This window comes from Mobula birostris, chromosome 24, assembly GCF_030028105.1.
Source record: "Mobula birostris isolate sMobBir1 chromosome 24, sMobBir1.hap1, whole genome shotgun sequence".
Classification (NCBI taxonomy): domain Eukaryota; kingdom Metazoa; phylum Chordata; class Chondrichthyes; order Myliobatiformes; family Myliobatidae; genus Mobula; species Mobula birostris.
Genome location: NC_092393.1, coordinates 52,267,050 through 52,288,024, shown reverse-complemented (window position 1 = coordinate 52,288,024; position 20,975 = coordinate 52,267,050). Strand labels below are relative to the sequence as shown.

At 43.5% G+C, this 20,975-nt stretch overlaps 1 protein-coding gene across 7 annotated transcripts in view; it reads right to left on the bottom strand.

Moving 5' to 3' along the window:
- LOC140187120 (endonuclease V-like) overlaps positions 1–20,975 on the bottom strand; it is a 162,497-nt gene that overhangs the window by 33,985 nt on the left and 107,537 nt on the right. For 2 of the 7 annotated variants that reach the window (XR_011883003.1, XR_011883004.1), the window contains exons 8-9: positions 3,780–3,868; positions 2,812–2,908 (exon numbers count right to left, since the gene is read on the bottom strand). The exons of 4 other annotated variants lie outside the window; for them this stretch is intronic. Coding sequence is in view for 1 of the 3 variants with exons in the window: in XM_072242087.1 (XP_072098188.1) it covers positions 3,818–3,868 (51 nt within the window). In the remaining 2 variants the exon portion in view is untranslated. The remainder of the gene's footprint in view (positions 1–2,811; positions 2,909–3,779; positions 3,869–20,975) is intronic. One more of the 7 variants, XM_072242087.1, reaches the window with a different exon arrangement.

The window sequence follows — 20,975 nt, the reverse complement described above, 5'->3', positions numbered from 1 at the left end:
TTATTTGTTTTTGCGTCACTCTCAATGAGTGGATGTTTGTGGTAATGTCAGCATTCATGGCCCATCTTTGAACTAAGTCTGGAGCTTTGGATACTCATCCAGATGTTTTCGAATTGCTCTGCAGTTTAGCAGTTAGTGTAACGCTGTTATAGTGCCAGTGTTCAGCGATCGGGATTGCATTCCAGTAGGAATTTTCACGTTCTCCTCGTGACCATGTGGGTTTCCTCCGGGCGCTCCATATTCCTCCCACGTGCCAAGGACGTACGGGCTAGGTCTGGTAATTTTCTATGTTAGCGCCAGAAGTATGATGTCATGAGGGCTGGCCTGGCGTATCTTTGGGCTTTGTTGGTCGTTGACGCAAACGATGCATTTCACTGCATGTTTCAGTGTTTTGATGTTCGTTCCTTACGTGCCATGTCATATGATGCAGTTGATCAAAATCTTTTCATGACCATGATTGTTACTGGCAAATTTTTTGACAGAAGTGGTTTGCCATTGCCTTTTTCTGGTTAGTGTCTTTACAAGACAGATGACCCCAGCCATTATCAGTACTCTTCAGAGGTTGTCTGCCTGGTGTCAGTGGTCACACAACCTGGACTTGTGATATACACCAGCTGTTCATACACCCATCACCCACCTGATCCCATGGCTTCCTGTGACCCTGATCAGGGAGGGTCGGGGCTAAGCAAGGGGCCCAAGGTTGATCTGCAGGTCAGCGGAGGGAAGGAGCGCCTTACACCTCCTTTGGTAGAGACATATCTCCACCCCGCCACCCGATGTATGTGTGGCAAATAAAGCTAATCTTTACTAGGACGGTTAGCACTTTGAAGTATTGCAGTTCTCTTGCTGGACCGCATCATTGTCAGAGAAATTCAGGATTCCAATCCAGAGAAGTGAAGGGCCAGCGATAGACTGGATGCTCACAGTAATTGTTCCAGGCTTTGGGGAAATCAAGAACTAGAGGGCATAGGTTTAACGTGAGAGGAGAGAGATTTAATAAGAACCTGAGGGGCAACCTTTTGACCCAGAAGGTGGCACATATATCAAACCAAATCCCAGAGGAAGTGGTAGAAACAGGTACAATGAAATCATTTACGGTATTTGCACAAGGTGTGGATAAGAAAGATTTGGATGGGTATCAGCTAAACATGGGCAGATGTGCATCTTGATTGGTATGAGTGAGCTGGGCTGTAGGGACCCTTTTTGTGCTCCATGATAGTGAAGGAACACAAAGTATATATTCAGTGTCAGCTTTATTAGGTACCTGCTGCACCTAATAAAGTGGTCACTGAGTGTATGTTTGTGATGATCTGCTGCTGTAGCCCATTCACTTCAAAGTTCAGCGTGTTGTGCATTCAGAGATGCTCTTCTGCACACCACTGCTGGGCGCGTGATTACTTGAGTTATTGCCGCCTTGCTGTCAGCTTGAACCGGTCTGGCCATTCTCCTCTGACCTCTCTCATTAACAAGGCGTTTTCACCCACAGAACCGTCACTCAATGGGTGTTTTTTTGTTTCTCGTACCATCCTCTGTAAACTCTAGAGACTGTTGTGCAAGGAAATCCCAAGAAGTCAGCATTTTCTGAGAAACTCAAACCAACAATCATTCCACAGTCTTTGCTCGTCATGGACTTGTACCTTATTGTCTGCCTGCACTGCACTTTCTTTGTAACTGTAACCCTTTATTCTGCTATTACTTTGCTTACAAGTTGGCTACATTGAAGTTAGCTCCTCGGTTGATATCTCACATACAGTGCCCCCTACTCTAAATATCACGATTTAGATCCAGGTTTATTTATCACATGTACATTGAAACATACAGTGAAATGTGTTGTTTGTGTTAACACCCAGCACAACCTAAGGATGCGCTGATGCAGTCAGCGAGTAGGAGGACTGTGTATGTGCCCGGGTGGGAGGGAGTTTTGCTGTTCCCATTTTGTTGCTTGCTGTGTTTGTTTTGTTGTGTTCTGTGTTGTTCAGCTGAGTGCGGTGGGCACACTACGTTGGCGCTGGAATGTGTGGTGACGCTTGGCCTGCCCCCAGCAAATCGTCAGGTGTATAGTACAAATAAACTTGAGACTAGGGATTATCTTTACTTGTCACTTGTACATCAAATCATTGAAACATACAGTGAAATGCATTGTTGCACTGTGACATGCTGGGGTGAGCCCACAAGTGTCGCCCTGCTTCCCGTGCCAACACAGCATGCCTGTGACTCACTAATCTTAACCGTACATCTTTAGAATGTGGGAGAAAACCAGAACACCTGGAGGAAATCCACCTGGTCACATGGAGAGCCCCTTTCCTTCCTTTGAATCCTGATCTTGACACACGCACAGTACTCCATCCCCAGGAAAGGCTGCCTCGAGGCCCCCTGCCTCCAGTAGGCTCACAGTTGCAGCAACAGACCCACAAGTATTAAAATAAGCTTAATAAACTTATTAAAGTTATTATTTTTAATTTTAAAAAGTTCTATTATTTTTTATAATTAAAAAGATTACTTGTGGGCCGGCTGGTGGCGCAATGACATCAGTGCCGGACCTGGGAGCGGAGGTTCCCAGGTTCGAACCCAGTTGGGTCCACTCCCGAGTACGCTTTCCATCCGTGCCAGGTTGAGTGTCGAGATCGCAACTCGACCTCGTAAAATAAAAGGGAAAATACTGCAAAAATGTCTGTGTGAGGAGTGGTGCGCCACACCGTCACTCTCTCGTTCCGTGCCTCGTAAAAAAGCCATGAAAAAGACATCATCACGGACGCACGTATGGACGCACGCACGCCGACGCACACGCCAGAAAAAAGATTACTTGCTTACTTTTATTGTTTCTTTGATTTGTTTTTTTTCCTGCACATTGGGTGTTAGACAGCATCTTTTTAATGGGTTCTATTGGGTTTCTTCGTTTGGTGGTTGCCTGTAAGGAAATGAATCTCAAGGTTGTATAATATATCCATACTTAGATAATAAATGCATTTTGACCTTTGAACCTCTTTAATCAGCCTCTCTGGCTTGATACTCGCAGCTATTGCAGTTCATGATAACCTGAGCTAGCGCACAGTTGACTGGTCTTACTTTTCTGCAGGCCTTCCCTTGGCCGACACACGTTATAATGTCGCAGTCTGTTTGAGGTTTGATAATTACTCCACCCGCCATTTCAATTCCACCCACTTTCCTCCCACTGCTCACTCCCTCTCCTTCACACCTCCCTCCCAAACACTTTCCTTCCCGCTGAGCTCCCAAACATCTCCTCGGGTGAAACTGTTTGTTCGTTCGTTCATTTTTTGTTTGGAGATGCAGCGTGAACCAGACCCTTCCTGCCCAACAAGCCGCACTACCCAGCAACCCATCTACTTAACCTTAGCCTAACCGCAGGACAATTTACAATGACCAGTGAACCTACTAACCGGTACATCTTTGGAATATGGGAGGAAGCCCAAGTCCCATGCACCTCAAGAGGAGGATGTTTAAACACCTTACAGACGGTGTCGGAATTGAACTCCAGACCCCAATGCCCCGAGCTGTAATAGCGTTGTGCTAACCACTATGCCACTGTGGCAGTGTAAGTAAACTGCCTTTCTCCAGTATTGATAGGGTTGCTTATATTTAAAGCACTTTAACTAATTGTATTAATTCATCCTTTTCCTGTTGACTGCATCATAATCCAGTGCTTTCTGCAGCATTACACATGGTTAACCTCACTTGCTCACATAATGCGATGATGGCAGTCCATTCTGGGACCAGATTTCAATGTAAATCCCACTAGTCACTCATCATGTCGGACCTACCGTGCAAGATTAACGTCTGACCACCGCGTATCCGACTGTCAGGATGCGTTAACATTTTTACGGATATATTCTCTGGACCTTATGTCAGCCTGAAATGCAAACAGGAAGAGTTGTGAGCACTGGAGAGACATTGAGGCTGGTAATATGAAGGTCATTATTTATTGTGATAAGCAGGCATTCTCCTGAAAACCCTCTCGGCAAAGTCCCACAATATCAATCTATCAGATTTTAATACCACCGAGATCAGAGGTAACAGCAGGTGATTCAATACAATTTCAATCGGTACAATGACATCGTTTACTCCAACATTTTGGGCTGACAGTGCTTCCTTTGAGTTACATGTCTACAGTGGGTGACACCTCTGAATGTTCAAACATCTTTGCTAGGACAAAGTAATTCACACAGACGTCCATTTACAATGGAGATGAGGAGGAATTTCTTTCACCAGAGGCTGGTGTATCTGTGGAATTCGTTGCCATGAGTGATCAAAAGACGATCTCCCCTCTCTAGCAGCAGAGTGATCCCGCCAGCGATCAAAACGCAGTCTCCCCTCTCCGGCAGCAGAGCTATCCCACCAGCAATAAAAAGCCAGGCAGCCCATTCGCCTCAATGTTTCAGTCTCCCTCTTTGCTTTAATCGGTGTACAATGGAAACCTTAATCAGCGAAATGGAATCAAACATCAGCTTGCGCCCCGCAGCCTTGTCGCCATGAGGTTCCCGCACACTGCCTCTGTCTCCCGGAATCCTCTCAGAGACTGTACAGCACTGAGACGCCTAAACAACATCCAAACTGCAAATCAGAGGCACCAACTGTTCCAGAATCAAATTCAAGATGAAAAACAAACCTAAAAACCATAAAAGAAGTGAAATATATGGTTTCATGATCTACTCAGAAGATATCGACTGAAGGAGTGTTTACTTAGGCGCCAGCTTTTGAATTAATATCTGTTATATTCACATAATTCCATCACTGCAGAATATTGCCTAACAGAGCATATCGAAGTGACTGAACCCAATGCTTAGGTGACAATTTAAGCGCCAGGCGAGATTGAGAAGGTCAGGGTGTTGGGGCCCGAGATGTGGGTCAGGTCAGTTCAACACACTGTTCCACTCTGCACTGAACTAAGGGTCTATGGACAGACTCTGAGGACTTCAGTTCAGAACACTATTTGCTTGCATTTATTTTTTGCGCAATTTGTTTTTCTCTCACTGTACAGTGGGTGTTTGACAATTTTTTTAAATAGGTTCTATTGGGTTTCTTTGTTTTGAGGCTGCCTGTAAGAAGACAAATCTCAAGGTTGTATAAAGTATACATACTTTGATAACAAATGTACTTTGAACTTCTGTCTGTAAGCAGTTTGTGCATTCTCCCTGCAACTGCATGGGTTTCTTTTGGGTGCTTTGTTTTGCCCCACATTCCAAAAACATAAGGGTTAGGGTTAGGATGATGTGAGCATGCTATGGTGGCACTGGAAGCACAATGGCACTTGTAGGTTGTCCCCAACACATCCTTAGACTGTTTTGGTCTTTGATGCAAATGATACTTTTCACAGAATGTTTCGATGTATGTGTAACAAATGAAGCTAATCTTTAATCACTCTGCTGACACGTAGATTCTCAGATGTCCCTTTTATGTCATCATCATTATGTGCCATGTCATATGACGTGGGCAGTTATGGTCCCCGTCACCATGATGTTCTTGGCAAACTTTTCTACGGAAGCGGTTTACAATACTCCAAGTGTGGTCAAATCAGAGTTTTTTAGAGCTGCCATATCATCATTGTGTGCCATGTCATACGATGTAAGTGATCATGGTCTTTCCATGACCATGATTGTTCTTGGCAAATTTTTCTACAGGAGTGTTTTGCCATTGCCTTCTTCTGGACAGTGTCTTTACAAATTAGGTGACCCCAGCCACTCAGAGGTTGTCTGCCTGGTGTCAGTGGTCACATAACCAGGACTTGTGATATGCACCAGCTGTTCATACAACCGTCCACCACGTGCTCCCATGGCTTCATGTGACTAAGCAAGTGCTACATTTCGCTTTTTATGTACTGCAGATAAAACGGTATTTCAACCAACGCATCTGTAATTCTGGTTACAACTGGAGTTACAATGACGCACTTGTTGCCATGAAAACAGTTATAGGAACACACATAAAAGTTGCTGGTGAACGCAGCAGGCCAGGCAGCATCTCTAGGAAGAGATGCAGTCGACGTTTCAGGCCGAGACCCTTCGTCAGGAAAAGGTTTGTTCACATGTGCTGTTTAACTCTGTTCCCCACCTACCAACTCTGCACCAAAATGATCAGGTAGTGTCCATCCAAAGGTGATTTAGCTCTGAGACGTTGAACGACATGCTTTGATTTCTTTGGAGTATTGAGGGCTGAGGGGAGACCTGCGAGAAGTATATAAAACTACGAGAGGCATAGATAGGGTCTCTTTCCCAGGGTAGATGTGTCAGATACTTGACAGCACAGTTTTAAGGTGAGAGGGGTCAGTTTAAAGGAGGTGTGCAGGATAAGGTTTTTTTTACACAGAGAATAGTGGTGCCTGGAAAGGGCTGCTCGGGGAGGTGGTGGGAGCAAGTAGGATAGTGGCACTTAAGAGGCATTGAGGCAGATCCATGAATATGAAAGGAGTGGAGGATATGGATCATGTATAGGCAGATAACATTAGTTTCACATGGCACCATATTTGTTGTGACTGTGAATGAAGTCACCAAAGAGATGCAGCTGGTAGAATTAAAGATCTTTATTTGGGATACACATGAGCTGACAACCCTTAGAGTCACTAGAGAGAGAGGCTCCCTGATCCAACATTAAAGCACATTTCTATATGTTAAAGGATAAAAGTAAAAGGACAATTTCTATAGCTTCTAATGCCCTCATAATGCTTCTTTTGAGTTCCTGGGTCTTCCGACCAACGCACCCAAAATGAATGTTAATTACTGTGGTCTCTGAGTCATAGTCATGCAATGGGTGTTGATTGCATTCATGCATATGCAGACATATATCAGTCATTAGGTGTTTCCTGGTCTGCAATTTACTCCAAAATGCATTAGGAAGACCATTGTTCCGAGCTGTGTTTTAAATTCAATCTACATTCTATATTCAGATTTGAAGGTCAGTTCCTGCTGAAATTAATATTTTCTCTATAGCCTAACTCCAGAATATGCCCTAACAATAATCAGAACAGATGTTGTGGGCCAAAGAGTTTGCTCCTGAAACACACATCTCTCCTAAACTGTGCTATATAGTTGTTTCATGGCACAATTTAGATTTTAAGCTCTAAAACACACAAGTTTAAAGTAGAGCCTGAAGACACACACTAGGAACAGCTTCTTCCCATAAGCCCATAGACCATAAGCCATAGGAGCAGAATGAGGCCATTCAACCCATCGAGTCAGCTCTGCCACTCCATCATGGCAATGTGCTGCTGCCTCAAACCAACAAATTTCACAGCAATATGCCAGTGATAATAAAACTGATTCTGATTCTGATCCAGACACTGCGTATAAAGGATTTGATCAAATTACTGTTGTACAGTGATCCAATTAAATGTAATCTTCTTACTTTTGCCACTATAATCATTCTAACTCTTTCTGACACGCCAAGGTGACTAAATTAATTGACTGTCAAGCTTATGAAAACATGGCTTATAACTATTTTTATCAACTGTATTTATTTCATAGGCAGCTCAAGCTCTTTGTCTGTTCTAATTTTAGTGAAAAACTAGATGTAAGCATGAGGCGAAGACAGCTTGAAAGGAAACCACTTGGCCGCATATTGCATGTTGATGACTGGGACCCTGCCAAATGCAGATTAAAAATCACTTAAACATGAAACAATTTTTGTTTGCAAAGAACATTAGTGATATCGCTCAGCAGTACTGGATAATGAAGCCTTATTTTATAGTTCGGGAGTCGTATCAAAAATTTTTGCTGGTTTCTTTAAGAATGAAGCAAGCAGTGAATGAGAGTGTTGGAGGATCACGGAGTATTGTGAGTGTTAAGGTGTATTCTGGAGTTAGAGTCTTTAGCAAATATTAACTCCAGCAACCAATTTTCAGACCTGAATATGGATTGTAGATTGAATTTAAAATGCAGCTCAGAACAGTATATTGCAGACCAGGAAACACACATTGAATTGAGAAATTGATGAATGCAATCAACACCCCATTGCATGAATACAACTCAGAGACCACAGTAATTGCCACTCATTTTGGGTGTGCTGGGGGAAGATGCAGGCATTTGAAAACTACGTGTAACTCAAAGGAGGCATTATGAGGGCATTGTAACGATAAAAATTGTTCTGTTACCTTTGTTCTTTAACATATAAAGATGTGCTGTAATGTTGGGTCTCTGTCTCTCTCTTGTGACTCTAAAGGCTGTCAGCTTGTACGTGTGCCCCGAATAAAAGACTATTTATCTCTACCAGCTGCGTCTCTCTGATGTCCCTGTTCACGTTACAACAGTAGGCATACTGCAAGAGCGTACTTATCGTGGAGTGATCGTTGGAAATGGAAGTCCATGACTCTCGACAGGTTTTGCTTCAGATGTAACACTAAACGCACAAAGACCGCAGAGAGAATTAATCTTCTGACGGTCAATGCTAGTAGACATCAAATGTGTCTTTTAAATTTAATATAATAGCCATAGGAGACGTCTCGGAATGAGCCACATTGTTTGCCAGTTAGCCAGTATAGTAGTTATTGCTCACATAAGAATTACAGCCTACTAGTTACAGTGGGAGTGAATCAACACAGTTCCAGTGTGCCTGCTTATAGAGTACTTGTAAAATGTATGCCTCTTATGCCTTGTGAAAGTCGCTGGTTGGTCGTATAATGGTCTTATTGCTTCGCACCCCCCAGGGTGGGCAACCAGCCAGATAATGAGTGGCTCCTTCCTCATTTAACAACAGTATAAAAGACCCACTGCATGTATCTGCATCAAATCCAGGAGATCCTGCAGGGTTTCTTCAGCACAAACTTCTATCGATGCACACCTGACTGACTGCATCATGGTCTGGTGTGGAAACACCAATGCCCAAAAACGGGAAAGCCTACGAAAGGTGGTGGATACAGCCCAGTCCATCACAAGAAAAGCCTCTCCCTCCACTGAGCACTTCTACGAAGAGCGTGGCCACAAGAAAGCAGCATCCATTGTCAAGGACCCCCATCATCCAGGCCGTGCTCTCTTCTCACTACTACCATCAGGAATGAAATACTGGAGCCTTAGCTAAACACAAGAGATTCTGCAGATGCTGGCATTTAAAATAGCACATGTGGAGGATCTATGGAGAGGAATATATGGGATGAGACCATTCATTAAGACTGGAGAGGAAGGGGGAAGAAACCAGAAAGTATTTAAAAGACATTTAGACAGGTACATGGACAGGAAAGGTTTAGAGAGATATGGCCCAAATGTAGGCAAATGGGACTAGCTTAGGAGAAGTTCTTAGTTGACCCAGGAAGTGGGCGGCAGGGCCTGTTTCCTTGTTGTACGACTCTTGGACTATTCACCAGGATATTCTTGAGAAGCAAAGACAACAGGACTTCCTTTTCCACCACAACTATGATTTTCAGTCTCTGTTCCCTTCCCTTTCATCCTTTACTTCCAGTCAAGGAGTTCGTGGACATCTAAGTCACAAAGAGCTTAGCCCATTTTTTCAGCTGATCTTCCCCACCCCCCACCGCGCCCATGCCTAGCAATTCATAGTTTCCTCTACAGGACCCTCCTCTAGTCCTGAACTTGTAACTCTCTTGAATTTTTCCTTCCATTTCCTCTCACACAAACAATACTATGAATGCCGCTGATCATTGTGTACCTTTAAACAATGAGAAAGTCTGCAGATGCTAGAATTCCAAAGCAATGCACACAAAATGATGGAGGAACTCAGCAGGTGAGGCAGCACCTACGGAAATGAATAAGCAGCTGATGTTTCAGACCCAGACCCTTCATCAGGACTGAAGAGGAAGGGGGAAAATGCCAGAGTAAAAAGGTGGAGGGAGGGGCAGGAGGTTAGCTAGAAGGTGATAGGTGAAGCCAAGTGGGTGGAAAAGATAAAAGCTGAAGAAAACGGAATCTGATAAGAGAGGAGAGCGGACCATAAGAGAAAGGAAAGGAGGAGGGGACCGAGGGGGGAGGTAATGCGCAGGTGAGAAGAGGTAAAAGGCCAGAGCGAGAAATAGAAGAAGAGGGGAGGAGAAGGGAAATCTTTGTAAAGTTTCCACTCAAGCTTGCATTACTACAAGAAAAACAAACCAACCTACTCCTCATAACTGCAACACTCTTCCCAGACAACATCCTGGTGATTCTTCTCAGCACCCTGTTCACTGCCATCATGTCCTGTCTATTAGTGTGGCCTCCAGAAATGGATATCACTCTCGAACTGTGGCCTGATCAGTACTTCATAAAATTGTACTATCACCTCCTTGTTTTTGTGATGGTCGTTGAGGCAGCCGAGGCATTTCTCTGTGTGTTTCAATGTTTCGACAAATAAAGCTAATCTTTAATCTTTAAAATTTGTTATATTCTATGCTCCGGAAACTAAAGGCAAGTATCCCACATACCTTCTTACTAACTTATCTACCCATACTGCTGCATGCAGTTTAGCAAAACACTTTACAACACCAGCTTTAAGATCGGGGTTTGATTCCAGCCATTGTCTGTAAGCAATTTGCATGTTCTCTTCATGATAACTTGGGTTTCCTCCAGGTGCTCTGCCTTCCTCCCACGCTCCAAACTTCCTAACGTGTTAACGAGCTGGAAGCACGGCGACTCTTACTGCTCAGTACAACTCTCACTGACTTGACTCAATGCAAACGACACATTTCACTGTATGGTTTCATGTGCACATGACAAATAAATCTAACCTTTAATCCTTGGACTTATCCCCTTGTTCTTCAAGACTGTCCAAGACCCTATGGTTCATTAAGTATGTTCTACCCTTATTAGACCCCCCGCCCCCAGCTGCATTATCTCTGACTTATCAGTATTAAATTCCATCTGTCATCGGTCTGCCCATCTTACCAGCTGATTATTAATATCTTTGACTATCCTCCTCACTGCATCATCATCATCATCAGGTGCCGTGCCCAGTTTGAGCTTTGACTGCCATGGCCCACACACTCCTGTTTCGGGTCAAGTGGATCAATTCATTGGTATTCATTTCCAGTTCTCTGGCTGCTGTCTCCATCATCATTTGTCTTTGTCTTCCTCTTGCTTTCTTCCCTTCAATCTTTCCCATAATTACTGTGCATTCTAACTCCTCTTTCCTAATCACATGTCCAATAAAGTTACCTTGCCTTTTCATGATCTCATACATTATTTCTCTTTTTGTGTTTGCTCTGTTCATGACATCCTCGTTAGATATTCGTTTCGTCCATGATATTCTTTGCATCCTCCTCAAAAACCACATCTCTGCTGCTTCAATTTGTTTCCTCATGTTACTAGATATTGTCCAACATTCTGAGCCATATAACATAACTGGATAAACGTAACATTTCAGTACTCTGAGGCGGGTAGTCATGCCTAGTTTAGTATTGGTCAGTATACTCTTAATTCTCATAAAAGTGTCTTTTGCCATTCCTATTCTTCTTTTGATGTCCAAGTTGCACCTGCCATCTGATGTCACCCAGCTTCCTAAGTAGCAAAAGTTCTGTACTTGTTTTATGTCTTCCCCGTTTATTCTCAGCCTGCAGAAAGGATTCTCCTTCTTTTTGGATATCACCATACATTCTGTCTTTTTGCAATTGATAGAAAGATCCATTTTTGCACTTTCTTCAACAATTATATCAATTAAGTTTTGTAGTTCTTCCTCCGTACTTGCAATTAACACAGTGTCATCTACATATCTGAAATTATTGATGTTTTCACCGCCAACTTTGATTCCCAAGATGTCTCTTATTTTTTGTAATATTGTTTCACTGTACACATTAATCAAGGGAGAAAACACAGCCTTGTCTAACGCCTCTCTTGATTTTCGTAAACTGACTCACTTCTGCATCTATGCTTACAGCGGCAGTTTGGTCCCAGTACAGATTTCCGATTAGGCGGAGGTAGTTGCAGCAGTTCAAAAAGGCCATCATCAACACCTTCTCGGGGACAATTATAATGGCTTAAATGCTGGCCACATCCAGACTGCATCAAATGAATACAGGCTGCTCCCGGGTAATAAACCGGATGCTGTTCTTGCAGGTTTCTTAAATTCATTTTGTCCATTCGTCAGGAAAAACACAAAAATCCCTTGATATGGTAATGATACCTCCACAGCTTTGCAATGAATAGCATTAAGAGGACATCAAAGTAATAAGAACAATTACCAAAAGCAGTGGGGGAGAGAGAGAGAGAGAGATGAAGTTAGCCCTGCCGTTCATAGGAAAGAACAATTTACCTTTAATAATCACATTATGGGAGCTCACTTGTACGTCGGGGTGTCCACAAGTCCGGCATTCTAAACTCATGGACAGGCTGTAAACAATTCTCCTTAAGCATAAAGTGCACCCATTTCAAAGTTCAAAGTAAATTTGTTATCAAAGTACATACGTGTCACCATATACGACTCTGAGATTTCATTTTCTTGTCAGCATTCACAGTAGGTACAAAGAAACACAATCAATTAAAAATTACACATAAGGACTTAAGGCATCCGTTAGTCTTGCGAGACCATGAATCTGCGCCTGGAAAGTCTTCATTCTCCAGGGCGCAGGCCTGGGCAAAGTTGTATGGGAGACCGGCAGTTGCCCATGCTGCAAGTCTCCCCTCTCCACGCCACCGATGTTGTCCAAGGGATGGGCAAGGGCCAATACAGCTTGGCACTAGTGTCGTCGCAGAGCACTGTGTGGTTAAGTGCCTTGCTCAAGGACACAACACGCTGCCTCGGCTGGGGCTCGAACTCACAACCTTCAGGTCGCTAGTCCAATGCCTTAACCACTTGGCCACGTGCCCAGGTAAGGATGGGCAAACAACAAATATGTGAGAGAAGAGAAACTGTGTGCAAATACAAAAAAAGAACAAATAATAACAAACAAACAAATAAATAATGAGAACAAGCGTTGTAGAGTCCTTGAAAGTGAGTCCATAGGTTGTGGAAATCAGCTTAGTGTTGAGGGGAGTGATGTTATCCACACTGGTTCAGGAATCTTGGTACTATCATCCAACTCACATTTTTGCTGAATTACATAATTACTGATGGAAAAATAAAATATAGCACTCCTCAGAGAGGGAAAAAGACACTATTTACACTCTCACAAACACAATACATTGCAATAAAACTGAATGAACAGTATTTTCCCATTACTGTAAAACACATGCTTGCGTTTGTACTTTAAAGCAGAACCTATTCATGGAACAAATTTGCCAATGGTGAGATTTTTAGTCAGTGTAAATGGTGAACATGCTGCAGTCAAAGACTTATATTTTTAGTCCTGATTTATAAAAAGAAATCAGTGTCTATTTTGATGCTCCTCTCAATCACATCCCCACTGCCTCTCCCTTGGTTGATTCATTTTTGTTTACTCTTAATGTTTTACATAGGAAATTGCTTCACAAAATAGTTTCTGCAACTTGCAACTCGCACCAATGCTGATCAAATACAGCTTGGATTATCCTGAGGAGAAGAAAGCGGTATCGTACAGTAATTCACTTTGTAGATGAATTGAGGGAGGGGAGTCTGAAAGATTTATTTATTTTCTTGTCAATGGAAGATTCATTAAAGGCTCTGTCCCAGATGATCTGATTTGGTAAAGGAGCCCTGAATGGAATATAAGGGATTACACACAGGGGAGGGTCGTTCAAAGGACATGGCAGGGAAATTTCTTTCTGACCCCCACTAGACTACTTGCTTATGATGTAAAAGATGGCAACAGATCTGGGGAAATGTGTACAGATTGCTTTCCCGCTCACCACCCACGTTAAGTATGAAAGGCACAGAGCCGGTTCTTGGAGTGGTACTGTCGTGCAGCAGCTCTGTGAATCACAATCAGAATCAGATTTATTATCACTGACTTAGATGATGTGAAATTTGTCCTGATGACGGGTCTTGACCCAAAACGTTGACTCTTTATTTCTCTACACAGGTGCTGCCTAACCTACTGAGCTCCTTCAGCATTTCGTGTGCTGCTCTGCAATTTCAGCATCTGCAGAATCACAGTCAGGTTTAATATCACCGGCATACGTTGTGAAATTCGTTGTCTTTGAGGCAGCAGTACAATGCAATACATAGTATATAAAAATGTGAATTACAGTAAATATATATATAAATAGATTAAATAACTAGTGCAAAAATAGAAATAAAATAGTAGTGAGGTAGTGTTCATGGGTTCAGTGTCCATTCAGAAATTTCTTGTGTTTATGATGTGAAGTTTGTGGTTTAGTGGCAGCAGTACAGTGCAAAGACATAAATTACTGTAAATGATAAAAATAAATATAGTGCAAAAGAAAGGAATAATGAGGTAGCATTCGCCCAAACATTGACTGCTTACTGCTCTAGGTAGCTGATGCCTGACTTGCTGAGTTCCTCCACCATCTTGTGAGTGCTTATAGACCAGGAATCTGATGGTAAAGAAGCTGTTTATGAATTATTGAGTGTAGATCTTCAGGCTCATGTACCTCCTCCTTGATTACTCAATGTATTACATGGCATGGCTCACCTAATGACATACATACAAAAATATTGCATGGGAGATCAGAGTGACTTTACACAGACAAGACTATCCAGTATGTGGCACCTACACCAAGTTTGGTATTTTCTCTACCAAACTTATGCCGCTGACGTTTAGGGCAGCAATGGAAGGTCCACCAACTCTCCTGGTGTTTAGAGCTTTCTTTATCATGTCAGTAGCTTCCTCTCAGTTTTCACTACTGTCAGTCAAGCAAATCCCAGGTGGAGACTCAGGAATACCATCGCACACAGATGTAGATAGATTCTTCATTGCTGTTTCCGTAACAAATTTGCTTTACCAGTCAGGGTTGTTAGCTCTGAGCTGAACACCCCTGAACCTGGAGGACAAGTGGACCACTCTTAGTCTGACCTCTACCCCTTGACCTGTTTGGCATGGTTGACTCTGCCAAAAGCCAAAGCATAAAACCCTGACTCCAGTGAGCGTTGCTTTTCAGTTTACTGAGGCACGCAAGCCTCCAAACCATGTGAAAGTTGTAGTCCTCAAGACTCTAGCAAATTTCTACAGATGTATCATTGAGGGCTTTCTAACTGGTTGTATCATCATCATCTTGTATGGAGAGGCCACTGCAGACCATCGGAAAAAGCTGCAGAGGGTTGTAGGGTTAGCCAGCTCCATCTTGAGCACAAGCCTCCCCAGCATTGAACCATCTTCAAAGGGTGATGTCTCAAAAAAGCGTCATCCATCATTAAGGCGGCATCCGTCATTCCCATCACCCAGGACATGCTTTCTTCTCATTATTACAATTAGAGAGGAGGTACAGAAACCTGAAGGCACGTACATTTTAGGAACAGCTTCTTCCCCTCCATCATCAGATTTCTAGATGGACAATGAACCCTGGACACTACCTCGCTATTTCTTATTGTAACTTAGATTGGATTCCAGTTCATTGGAATAAATCAGGACCAGCACATTTTGGCCCAATTAAGCAGCTGCCCCAATTATCTGAAGTTTCATGGAAATAGTTAAAAATGTATAAGAAAAACAAACTACTGTTTAACAGAGTAACAAATTAGAACACTATCAATACTACTACAGTACTAGAAACTGTGTACTAGTTCCTCATAGTCAGCGATGGAAGAATTCATCCAGTGAGCACTGTCATGTTCTTTTAATTGACTGTAAATGAACAAAGTCAGTGCAGACACCTAGTGCAGGTAATGGACTGCCTTCATACAATTTTTTTTGATGACTGCATCCCCCAAATCTTCATTTTCATTTTTACATTCAAAATGATTGCTTCCTGACAAAGGGTCTCGGCCCGAGACATCGACTGTACCTCTTCCTAGAGATGCTGCCTGGCCTGCTGCGTTCACCAACAACTTTGATGTGTGTTGCTTGAATTTCCAGCATCTGCAGATTTCCTCATGTTGCTTCCCCCAAATCTTCATTTTCATTTTAACATTCAAGATGATTGCCGATAACCTCAAATTCTTTGCAGTTCCTAACTTGTTGAAGTTTCATTTTCATTCCTAGCTGTTTCTGGCATCTCCAAGCCTGAATGCTTGAAACTGCAGTGAGCAAAACAGTTCTGAAATATCTTACTGCTTATTTCTCAACAACTATTAGTGACAAAAATCACTGGGTTTTGAACAGACACACACACACACACACAACTGATGCTATTTAAAACTGTTTGCTCTAGACATGGTGTAGTGTCTTACGGCTGCACAAGTGCATGTAATTAACGCTGGTTAGAAAGGCACCCATTAGTCTTGTGAGACCATGGATCTGCGCCTGGAAGGTCTTCACTCTCCAGGGCGCAGGCCTGGGCAAGGTTGTATGGAAGACCGGCAGTTGTCCATGCTGCAAGTCTCCCCTCTTCACGTCACCAATGTTGTCCAAGGGAAGGGCATTAGGACCCATACAGCTTGGCACCAGTGTCGTCGCAGAGCAAGGTGTGATTAAGTGCCTTGCTCAAGGACACAACACACGTTCCCTCGGCTGGGGCTCGAACTCACAACCTTCAGGTCACTAATCCAATGCCTTAACCACTTGGCCATGTGCCCACACAACGCTGGTTAGAAACTATTTATTTATTGTTTATTGAGGTACAGTGTGAAATAGGCCTTCCTGGCCCTTCAAGCCACGCCGCCCAACAACCCCTGATTTAACCTTAGCCTAATCATGGGACAATTTACAAACACTAATTCACCTACCAACCGGTACGTCTTTGGACTGCTGGAGGAAACCAGAGTACCCTGAGGAAATCCATGCAGTCACGGGGAGAACGTACAAACTCCTTACAGGCAGCACTGGGAATTGAACCCAGGTCACCTGTAAAGTGTTGTGTTAACCACTACGCTCCTGTGCCGCCCTATTGAGCAACAAACTGTTCGGCAATGGTCTCCTGTTGCAATTAAGTGCTATACTATCTGTGAAGAATGTAAAGGCATTGAACGGTTTATCCTTGTAAATAATTTTATTGTGAATAAAGTTTATTTTGTTATTTAAAAAATGTCCCAAACAAAGAAAGGGAATCCTGGAAATTTTCTCAATTAGCTTTTGTTCTTTAAGGGTTGTCCCAAGTAGACGGCTGCCCCGAATAACCGATGGCCCAATTAACCAGAATTCACTGCATTTTATGTATTGCACTGTCCTGCTGCTTCAAAACAACAAATTTCACAACATATGTCAGTGATAATAAACCTGTTTCAGATTCTGATTCTACTCTCTGGTAAACACAGCAATGGAATGAAATCAGGTCGTTGTGCCAAGCTGCTGCTTCAGTTCCCTGGTAACGTCCGTCGTTCATGTGAAATACACGTGGGAATAAAACCGACCAAATTCTCCAGCTGATTTTGAAGCTAACCTCAGCCAACCGCAGCTGGGATGTAAGAGAGGAAACAAATACCTCTAACCACTGTCTGTACAGTAAACGCAGATGTCCGATTAACGGGGTGTGTGGGTCTGACATTGCCTTCATAGGTCTTAGGCACCAGCTGCCCTTGTAGTTTGCCAGCAATATGTGCAGAAACAGTAGGGAGACTGTGGGCAATATCGTGCTGGTGCCAGCTGATCTTCCTGGCATGCCTTCTTTGCCTTTTAGCTTGGAATCCCATGGGGTGAGTGTCTTTAAACAGACACCTCACGTTTAGGAAAATCTACAGAGATACTTTAACAGCTTGTTAGCACACATGCTCATACTGGTGGCTTTTAACAGCCACCTTCACCAAATGCTTGATTCACAGCAGAGTGGCACGACAGGTAGAGCTGCTGCCTCTCAGTGCCAGAACCCAGGTTTGAGCCTGGGTGGCACAAAACACTGAAGTTACTCAGCAGGTCAGGCAGCTTCTACTGAGGGGAATAATCAGTCGACGTTTCATGCTGAGACACTTCGTCAGTACTGGAAAGGAAGTGGTCAGAAGCCAGAATAAGAATGTTGGGGGAGGGGAAGGAGTGCAAGCTGGCAGGTGATAGGTGAGACCAGGTGAGGGGGAAGGTGTGTAGGTGGGGGAGGAGGGGATGGAGTAAGAAGCAGGGAGGTGATTGGAGAAATAGGTAAAGGGCTGAAGAAGAAGGAATCTGATAGGAGAGGACAGTGGACCATGGGAGAAGGGGAAGGCCATGATTCAACCACTCCACAAATTCAACTGCCCATCTACAGAAACTTATCTAAGTTTTAAACATCTTCACAAACTTCTAAGGAGGTAGCGACACTGCTTTGTTTTCTTCATGATGGCCCCTACATGCTGGGCCCAGGACTAATCCTCTGGAATGACAACACCAAGGAATTTAAAGTTGCTGACCCTGTCCACCTCTGATCCCTTGATGGACCTGTGGATCCCACCTCCTGAAGTCAACAATCAGCTCCTTGGTCTTGCTGACACTGAGCGAGAGGTGGTTGCTGTGCCACCACACAGCCAGATGACAGTGGTGTTGTCAGCCAATTTAAATATTTTTTTAAGTTTAAAATACTTTAAAGTTTAAGTTTAGACATTAAAGCTTAAGGGAGATGGGGAAGAAATCACTGGAAGTTAGAGAACGCAATGCTCATGCCATCAGGTTGGAGGGTACCCATATGGAATGTAATGTGTTGCTCCTCTGACCTAGGTGTGGCCTTGCCGCGGCAGCAGAGCAGCCCATGGACTGATAGGTCAGAATGGGAATGGGACGTTGAATTGAAACGGGTGGCCACTGGGAGATCTTGCCTTTTACAGCGGGCAGAGCAAAGATGCTCGACAAAGCAGCCCCCCCAATCTGCGTCGGGTCTGTACCGTGAGCCCCGGCCACAGTAGGTGACCCATCCATAGATACAGCCTGACCTGCTGAGTTGCTCCAGCATCTTGCGTGTGTTCCTCTTCACACTGGCACTCCCACATCTCCACTCTCAGTCCCGATGCAGCGTTTCTACCCAAAACATTGACAATTCTTTCCTTCTCACAGATGCTGCTCGACCCAGTGAGTTCTTCCAGTGGATCATTTGTTACAACTTCTTGGGTATTCTCTTTGAGCTGGGAGATGGCGCCTATTTCTTCTTATTCTTTGGCTAGCCCTTGGGATCAAGGATGGTTTGCTTCTGCTCTAGTTCTATGCTACTGAATTAAAGTCATACAACCTGAACAATCAGGGCAGTAAAGAGAAGGCATTCAGGCTCATCAATGCAGAACTAAAGCAGATCAGAATAAGCGGAGTACTTAACCATTTTTCAATTATTCAAAGTGCATGTATTGTCTAAGTATGTATTCAGAATACAACCCTGAGATTTGCCTTCTCACAGACAGCCACAAAATTGTAGGCCGTTATCTCGGGTAATGATGAGTTTGAGTACAGAGAGGAAATTAAGAACCTGGTGGCATGATGCGAAGACAATAACCTATCCCTCAACGTCAGCAAGACGAAGGAATTGGTTGTTGACTTCAGAAGGAGTAGTGGACCGCACGACCCAACTTATATCGGTGGTTCGCAAGTGGAACAGGTCAAAAGTTCCTCGAGGTCAATATCACAAATGACCTGACTCGTTCCAACCAAGCAGAGTTCACTGCCAAGAAGGCCCACCAGCGCCTTTACTTCCTGAGAAAACTAAAGAAATTTGGCCTGTCCCCTAAAACCCTCACTAAATTTTATAGATGCACCGTAGAAAGCATTCTTCTAGGGTGCATCACAACCTGGTATGGAAGTTGTCCTGTCCAAGACCGAAAGAAGCTGCAGAAGATCGTGAACACAGCCCAGGACATCACAAAAACCAATCTTCCGTCCTGGGACTCACTTTACACCGCACGCTGTCGGAGCAGTGCTGCCAGGATAATCAAGGACACGACCCGCCCAGCCAACACACTTTTCGTCCCTCTTCCCTCCGGGAGAAGGTTCAGGAGCTTGAAGACTCGTATGGCTAGATTTGGGAACAGCTTCTTCCCAACTGTGATAAGAGTGCTGAACGGATCCTGACCCGGATCTGGGCCGTACCCTCCAAATATCTGGACCTGCCTCTCGGTTTTTTTGCACTACCTTACTTCCCATTTTTCTATTTTCTATTTATGATTTATAATTTAAAAATTTAATATTTACTAATTTTAACTATTTTTAATATTTAATATTTGTAATCCAGGGAGTGTGAAGCGCAGAATCAAATATCGCTGTGATGATTGTACGTTCTAGTACCAATTGTTTGGCGACAATAAAGTATAAATAAAGAAACACTGTGGAACCCATACAAAGAAAGCTTCAAACACCCAATGCACAAAAACGGGAAAAAAATCACACAAATGGCAACAAACAAGTGAAAAACCCACAATATAAAACATTAAACCACAGAATCGTTGAAACAGTCTAGGAATGTTCAGCTCAGTTCATTTAGTGCTGTGCCATTTGTTGACTGGAAGCCGCAGGGCTGGTCTGCCTTGGTCAAAATCACACCGAATAGCAATAAAAAAGAGGAGTAAGCAGAAACCAGAAACACATATAACATGAACTGCAAAGTCGGTGGTGTGGTACTGAAATCCTTGCAGAGGCTGGCAGCACAGCACGGACTCGCTGTAATTCTCCGGCAGCTCTGCCAGCAATCTGACCGGAGAAAGTGTGTCAGAAGCAGACAGCCCACACATCTCAGTGCAGTGGAACAGATGCGAGGTATTACGATTCATGATTGCTTATCGACATTCTTCAGTACATGAGGGTAAAGGAGAACAAAATGATTGCTTTTCAGGATCTGCTGCAGCATTATAAAAATACAAAAAGCAGAACAAACACCATCAATATAAAAACAATCTTACAAACCATAATGTTTAAGTGACTGTAAAGCTGCAGTGTATGAAGGGAGGGATCAAGGGTGCTGAGGGATTGTGGAGGAGTGGCTGATGTGTAGGTAGTGGCGTTGGTGGGTGGGTTATTGGGTGGAGGTGTAGATCAGTCTGATGGCTTGGAGGAAGTAATTGTTCCTGAGTCTTAGCGTGGATGCCTAATAGCTTCTTTCCTGGAGGAGTGGGACAAACAGAATATTTATCAGTTTTTTAAAAGTCAGGTTTAGTTAAATACTTGTGGTTCCTTCATCTTTTTCCAGTTTTTTGAATTTTTC